At 39.0% G+C, this 7616-nt stretch overlaps 2 protein-coding genes across 2 annotated transcripts; both read left to right on the top strand.

Annotated features, from left to right (window-relative positions):
* LOC149392746 (multiple organellar RNA editing factor 3, mitochondrial-like) lies at window positions 1–1406 on the top strand. The gene is made up of 4 exons (XM_089617295.1): window positions 1–462; window positions 570–667; window positions 1112–1177; window positions 1261–1406. The coding sequence occupies exons 1-4, from the start codon at window positions 110–112 to the stop codon at window positions 1362–1364; spliced, it is 621 nt and encodes a 206-aa protein (XP_089473421.1). The 5' UTR covers window positions 1–109; the 3' UTR covers window positions 1365–1406.
* A 2368-nt stretch (window positions 1407–3774) lies between these two features.
* On the top strand, window positions 3775–6786 carry LOC149392745 (Tetratricopeptide repeat (TPR)-like superfamily protein). Its single transcript, XM_089617353.1, has 2 exons — window positions 3775–5295; window positions 6276–6786. The coding sequence occupies exons 1-2, from the start codon at window positions 4042–4044 to the stop codon at window positions 6447–6449; spliced, it is 1428 nt and encodes a 475-aa protein (XP_089473479.1). The 5' UTR covers window positions 3775–4041; the 3' UTR covers window positions 6450–6786.
* Window positions 6787–7616: the final 830 nt, after the last annotated feature.

The following is a 7616-nucleotide window of genomic DNA, read 5'->3' as shown; positions in this document are numbered from 1 at the left end:
ATTCAATTCCAACTTCCAAAGCTAAAAAACAAAAAGAAAAAAAAAATTTAAGAAAAAAAAAAATACTTCCGACTGAGAAAGAAAGGGAACACAGAGAACTAACCCGACAATGGCGTACTCCGCCGCAAGGCGCACGATAGCAACCGCCATAACCAAAACCCTAGCTTCTCCTTCTTCTTCTTCCTCGTCTCGCCACCGCCTCGCTCCGATTCTCCTCGACCGGTTCGCTCCGAACCCGGCCCGGTTCCAGACCCGGCGGCCCAAGACCTCAGGCTCGGGATACTCGCCGCTGAACGACCCGTCGCCGAACTGGAGCAACCGACCGCCGAGAGAAACGATCTTGCTCGACGGCTGCGATTACGAGCACTGGCTCATCGTCATGGAGTTTCCCGATGATCGCAAGCTCTCCGAAGAAGAAATGGTCGATTCGTATGTCAAAACCCTAGCCTCCGTGCTCGGAAGGTAAGTTAAAGCCTCGACATTTAAGAGAAAGACCGTGATTGAAAATCAGAACTCGAACTAGAAATGAATAAGGATTGCGATTGAATTGATTTTTCTTTTACTTTTAGTGAGGAAGAGGCGAAGAAAAAGATATACTCACTTTCCACGACGACTTACACTGGTTTTGGAGCTCTGATATCTGAAGAGCTCTCTCTCAAAGTTAAAGGTATGAGCATTATCAATATTATTATTAAGAAATTAATTACTCGTTTTTGGATATTTATTCAGCTGGATTTAAGATTTTAGGTTACTGAAGATTAGTCCGTTGTGTAATTCATCGTTTATCTGATGATTCAATGCTCTTACATTCACTGATGAATGATACGCTGTTAAGGTATAGGGTTTAAGGATCTACTGAATCCTGCTTATAATTAAAAAAAAAATAATAATAATATTTATCGACGATTCCATTGCTTTTTCTCTGCGTTTATCAGCTTGATTCTTTGTTTCTCGTCACTCCGATTATTTAAACCAGAAAGATTCCAAAACCCGAGGATTCCGTTCCTTCGATTCTGCGTGCGTATATACACATAATCAAGCCTGTTTTCTTTTATTATCATTAGTAATTGATAACTATAGACTGTTTTGTTCACTCGTGATGTGTTGATAGAGTTACCGGGTGTTCTTTGGGTTCTTCCGGATTCATATCTCGATGTTCAGAACAAAGACTACGGAGGTTAGCTTTTAAGACTATTCGAACGATCGTTGTGGTTTCGATTGATTGGCGTTTGAGTTTGGTTACCGTGGTCCTGGTTTCAGGGGATTTGTTCGTGGACGGGAAAGTGATAGCGAGACCGCAATACAGGTATAGCGAAAGAGCGCCGCCGAGTAGGCGATCTCGTCCGAGGTACAATAGGCCTTGAAATATGCCAATCTTCTTCTCGGATTTCGCTACTTTTATCGGGGGTGAAAAAAATTCTTAGAAATTACTTATGATAGTGATCATGTGTTTCTTGTTATTAGAATACAATACAATTGTGTCTGTGTGTATTTTTTTTTTTTTTTTGCCATCTTGAAATCTTTAGTGCCAAGTGCTTTATCCGTTTTTCAAGGATTTTGTTTTCAATCGCCGCGGAGCAAATCAGAGTATCGAAAGTCGTTTTTGTGATTGTAACGCTTTTGCAAATCTCTTCTGTGGTGAGATTCGGAGGTAGCGATGATGAGTTTCCATTCCCTTTCTATGTTTCGCTATGATTTATACCTTGCAAATTTAAGTATTGATTTGGTAACAAACCTAAAAAGTCTTACCATTTAAAAAAAAAATTGGGACTAGCCTGACATCGTTGTTTTGATCTTTTCGGTATGTTGTTGCTGAGATAGTTATTTGTTTGGGTTTGGACTAAACTTTGGCAAAAAAAAAAATTATGAACTTACCGGAATTCCGGTTCCAACTCGACCAGGATGTTTCGATCCGATCGGTATAAGAATTTCGGCCAAATCATAACAAAACACCCCGTTCCGATTAATTCCAATACTATTCATGAGTAAAATAAATAAAAAAAATTTATAATATATACTCTAATATTCTAAACAAATTAAAAAAAAATCAAAATAGTATCATAACGGTACCAAAATTATATGTTCTGTGAACATGACCAAAACGAAATTTTGGTGTTGGTTTTTGGCAAAACAGAACATAATTTTGGCTGTGTTCCGACTGCCCGGGTTTTGTTTGGAAACAAATGCATTCGTGTGGAGAACGGTTGTATGTTTGTTTTCTCATCACTTTTGTGCTTATTGTCAAATCAATGTTTAAATTTGACACATAGTTACTAATTCTCCCTCTCATTACTCTTTAATTTCAAATCTCTAATTCAAATTCTTCTACCACTTCTCATTGCATTAAGCTTAGCCAAGGATAAAATAAAATTGAAGTAATGGGGCGTGCAATTTTATCTTATTTTTATTCCAATTGTATCTATTTGTGTCATTACTTACACATACTCAGAAGTCTGGAACTTCTGTTAAACACTATTCTTATAAAGAACTGAACTTTTCTATGCCTGTATATGCCCGTATATTAAAGTCCCAAATTGAGAAGCTTCCCGACGAGATCAGAATTTCGGTCTGAAAGTTGCAAAATTCTGCTCCAAACCAAATTGGAACGTTTCATTTTAGAATGTCGAGTGATCTTTATTTAACGATGTTAAGATTTGCACGCGGAAAAACACAAATCTATGCAGAAATAAACAATGCACAAGATTAAACTGGATCTTGAAAAAAACTTGCGCATGAAGTTATCTTCCGATCCAACGCGCCAAGAACAAAAATATGAAAGCAATAAGAAAAAGAACACTCAATTTATCCCGGTTCATATTCAATGTGAATCCTAATCCAGTCGGAGCTCGAGAGAGTCCTTTTCGTCGATCCACTATCTTCAAACAAATATACAAAGTCTCTGATTACAATCACTCAAATCAACTCGCAGACGTAGCTTCGTCTTCACGGAAGCTTGATCTTCAAGGTCTCGTCGAGCGCTCTCGAAATCTCACTTGACCACGCTCATTAACCCTAGAAATCGATCTCTGACTTTCTCTTAGTACAATCTCAGTTTGGGAATAGAAGGGAATGGATTAACCAAGCCTAATGCCAAGCCATTGCTTATATAGACGTACGGAGAGGCTTACACACGCGCTTGGCATAACTAATTTAACATTTCTGCCACGTAGAAAATGACGAAGCATATTTCCACAAACAATATGGACCAAAATGTGTTATGTTACTGTTTATAGAACAAAAATATTAAAGTTCTATAATTTGGATAATCTGAACGGAAATTATTATTTCATTTGGTTCCGAATTCCGATTGCTCAAGTTTAACCCCGCATTTATATATAATAAGTGACTTTGGATATATATTTGATTACAAATTCAAAGTGTTCACTGCTTAAACCGAGGGTGATGTCACTATTTGTGACGCTCTTTTTTAGTTTGAATATTGTAATTTTAATCTTAATTTTTTTATATTTTTTATGATATGTTTTTAATTATATATTTCTTTTAAATTTGTCTCTTAAAATTTATTATTTTGAATTTACCCTTGAATTTCTGGCTCTGATTGTCATTGTTGGACTGATGCTCCCTATGTTTTCCATTCAGGTAATCCTATTCTATAATTATTCTATAATTCATAAATATAATTAATCGCTCAACTCAATTTAACCACTGCCTTATTATTAGCTTCTAGTTAGTTAGGTGACATATACATTTAAACAAAATACATAAATATATAAACAATTTAATCTTGTATTTACGTGAAAAGACATAAAAATTCCACTTCATCAAGGAAAGCTGCTCTGGACCGTTCCGCGTCAATCAAGGCTCTCTCTCTCTCTCTCTCTCTGAAGAAGAAGAAGAAGAAGAAGAAGAAGCTGAGCAAAGCTCTCAGCAGTTTTTGATCGAGATCTTCACATCTCTCTCAGCTTCGTTCGTCTCAGGTACGGTCTCAATCTCTCCGATTCCGATCCAGCTCCTTCAATCTCGTTTCACAATCCAATCCCAATCCCAATCCGAATCCGAATCCGATTCCGGCTCGGAGCGATGAATTCGAATTACGGAAAGAACTTCGACTTCGATCTCGGGATCGGATCGTCTCGCAGCAAGCCTCTCAACGACCAGAAGAACAAAGCCTCGTCCTTCTCATCGCCTTCGCCGTACTCCTCGGCGCAATCCAAGCCGGCTTGGCAGCCGAACAAGCCGTCCTGGACTCACCAGCCGGCGGCGCCGACCCAGCCGGCTCGCCCCGCCGGCGCGCCGTCCTCGATGGCCGGAGATATCTTCGGAAAGAGCTGGTCTTCCTCGGCTCCAAGCTCGGGCATCGGAATCGTCGATAAAAACCCTAACCTGTTTGGGGATTTGGTGAATTCCGCTCTGGGACAGGGAAAGAGCGACAATTCAAACGTCTCCTTGAGGAATTCGAACAGCAAGCCCTCGTTTTCGATGGGAAACATGGCCGATTCTCTTCCCAAGAGTAGTGCCAGCTCAGCAAACGTCGGAATCAACTGGGCTGGTTCTTCTCCGGCGAGCTTTAACAGCAATGCCGGTGCAAACACGAATAGGAATTCCAACCTCGGCGGTCCCGCGATCAAGAACAGCAACATAGGCGGTATCGGCGGTGGCGTTGGAATCGGCTCGAAATCTAAGGATCCATTCGTTTCTCTGGTTGATTTCGGATCAAAGCCGATCAAGAATCCCAATCCCAATCCCAATCCCAATCCCAAGCCCAGCTCGAGCAATAGCAACGACGTTTTCGGGGATTTTCTGAACCCTCCGAAGCCGAACTCCAACGCTTTCCCAACGAACAACGACATGTTCACGGGACCGACTACGAACACGAGCCCGAGCTTGTTCGCCGACGATCCGAGCCCCGGGTTCAACATGGACGATTTCGCCAAAAAGACCTCGACGACTCGGATTCCCGTCCAGTCAACCGCCGCGACAGTCGATCCTCTCGACATGTTGTTCGCTCCGACGACGGCTCAGAAGTCGGAAATGGACGATTGGGGGACGGAATCGGACTTCGGAGGAGGAGGAGATTCCGGCGGGCCCACCACGGAGCTGGACGGGCTTCCTCCGCCTCCGGCGGGTGTGAACGCGTCGGGGGCGAAGAACAAGGGCATGGAAAATTACAGGCAAGGGCAGTACGCCGATGCAATCAAGTGGCTATCTTGGGCCGCCGTAATTCTCGAGAAATCCGGCGGCGGCGGTGTCTCAGTCACGGAGGTTCTGTCGAGCAGAGCTTCGTGTTACAAAGAGGTCGGGGAGTACAAGAAAGCCGTGGCCGATTGCACCAAGGTATGTTATCGTTTACCCGTTATCTCTTTTTTTTCGCTCTTTGTGATAGGGATTTATGCAATTAATAAGGGTCTTCTAGCTAAACAGTCAATCATTTGTAGAAGAATAGCCAATGTTTATCCGAAATTTTAGTGAAATAGTCAAAAGTTACAAAAACAAGTATCAAGTGTGAATTAATTTTTGGGATCTCTAGATATATAGTCGTATGAAAACTCAAGTTTTGCCATATAGCCACAAGTAAATAGCCGCGATATTTTACTAACAAAGTCAAAAAGGCATTAATAGTTATAAATACTCGTGTATGATTGTAAATAACCATCACAGTCCTAGGACATAGATAGAATGTTAAAAACGTTCAAATAATGTTACATCAACATAATGGTTATTTACTTAAAATTTATAAAAAGTTGGCTATTTAGTAAATCTATAAATTTTGGTGGCTTAGTTACTCAATTAATTGTTAATTTTTTTTCCCATGTCAATAAACTTAGTATGCGAATAAATTATATGAATAATTATATGCGATCCAACTTTGGCTATATTGCAAAAAGCTTAAAATTTTCGGCTATTTTGGTAACCAGTTAGTTTCAACTTTCAAGTGACTATTTTGTTTATGGGTGAGAAATAATTAGTAGAATTGTTGAGGTAAAGAAAAGGAATTAGTTTGGGTTTAGGCTTAGCCTTTTGAGGAGCGTTACAGGTCTCTCGAATACCCGAGTTATCTTGTACTGTCTTTAAGAGTTTATCAATGGAATTCGAAAGTTCTTTTATCACCTCGTTGTTATACAAAGGAATAGGAAGAAGAAAAAAAAATTGGGCATGTGAGTTTGATATGATTTTCAAGCTTTGCTATTTCTCTAGTCATTGCTCATGAACAAACAAACAAATTGAACTCTTAGAAGTTCATAATCTTGCACATTATTGCTTTCATGGCTTGTAAGAACCCGAAATCTTATCGTAACAAACAATGATATCTGTAGGTTTTGGAAAAAGACGAGAAGAACGTGATGGTTCTCGTACAGCGCGCTCTGTTGTATGAAAGCATGGAAAAATACAGACTCGGGGCCGAAGATCTGAGGACCGTTCTGAAGATCGATCCCAGTAACAGAATCGCAAGAAGCACAGTTCACCGCTTAAGCAAGTTAGCAGACTAAGGAAAGTTTCTCTCTTTCTTTATTCGCTTCTTTTGAGTTTATTTTACTCTATTCCCTTATCACCACATAGAAAATTGTGGGGAAAATGTAACTTTTTCTCTTTCTTTTCTATATTATTTTCTGGGTGCTACTGAGAATAATGCTTTTCGGCTTCTCTTATTGCTTGTGAGTGCAAATTATACGTTAATACTTCAAGAAGAAGAAGAAAAAAAAAATTATTGTTGCTACTTGGACAGAGAACGTGTTTCTTATTATTACTCTTTTCTCTCTTCTGTTATATTGGTAAGAATGGTTGTGTACTTTTTTACTAGTTTTTGTGTGTATTTTTTCAACTGTATTCGTTGTTCGATGTATTATGATAAGCTGTCTGTTACAAAGAATAGCATGTCATGTTCTTCATGAAAAAAGTATATATATATATCTCAAGACTTTCTCAAACAATATTTCAATATCAATAAGTTAATAAAGACTATATCAGTATGATTGAATTTCCCAGACTGGATGAATGATTAAAATTGCTGTCACGTAACAGCCCTTTCCAGCTCTGATTTTTTCTCTCTTTCTTATAATATTATGTTTCATCATCAATTTTAATGACCATATGATACTTCTTGGATCATCATGCTCGCATTCCAAAATCTCTGACTGTTGCTCTTTAGGTCAGTCATCAGTGTATAGACTATAGACTATAGAGTAAGGACACATTTAATAAATCTGTTATTATTAAAATAATTTAAAGGGTCAAGATAATGTGTGACGGCTACAACCAACAGAAACGACTGAAATAGTAAAAGAATAACAAAAGATCAGATGTCAGTCGTAGGCATTTCCAAAATAAAAATGTTTTGAAATAATTAAATTATTTGTCTAATGGAGATAAAGAAAAATTTGTAAAACAACTTATTTTGAGCATTGATTATCACCGCAGGGTAAAGATATTTGGCAATAGATAAAAGTAAATTAAGATCTCCTTAAGCCATAGATGCTCTCATTTCTACAATCTTCTCCCGAATGCCTTTCGATCATATAATGAACATGAAGATCACACTAAACAATCCGTCGTTGATACTCTCGAACACGATGACGAGCATCAACAACCAAATAGTCGAGAGAGTAAAGTCGTCGCGAGACTTGACAAAAGATATATAGTCAATCGAGAATAAACCG

The sequence above is a fragment of the Urtica dioica genome, chromosome 6, assembly GCF_054948205.1.
Source record: "Urtica dioica subsp. dioica isolate 48M chromosome 6, U.dioica_male_clone48M_v1_H2, whole genome shotgun sequence".
Taxonomy (NCBI): domain Eukaryota; kingdom Viridiplantae; phylum Streptophyta; class Magnoliopsida; order Rosales; family Urticaceae; genus Urtica; species Urtica dioica.
The sequence above is the reverse complement of the archived record's forward strand: the minus strand, read 5'-3'. Positions and strand labels throughout refer to the sequence as shown.

Coding starts and splice junctions, on each gene's coding strand:
- LOC149392746 (XM_089617295.1), top strand. CDS start 110: ATGGCGTACTCCGCCGCAAGGCGCACGATAGCAACCGCCATAACCAAA. Junction 668..1,111: donor GCTCTCTCTCAAAGTTAAAG/GTATGAGCATTA, acceptor ATGTGTTGATAG/AGTTACCGGGTGTTCTTTGG. Junction 1,178..1,260: donor TCAGAACAAAGACTACGGAG/GTTAGCTTTTAA, acceptor TCCTGGTTTCAG/GGGATTTGTTCGTGGACGGG.
- LOC149392745 (XM_089617353.1), top strand. CDS start 4,042: ATGAATTCGAATTACGGAAAGAACTTCGACTTCGATCTCGGGATCGGA. Junction 5,296..6,275: donor CCGTGGCCGATTGCACCAAG/GTATGTTATCGT, acceptor TGATATCTGTAG/GTTTTGGAAAAAGACGAGAA.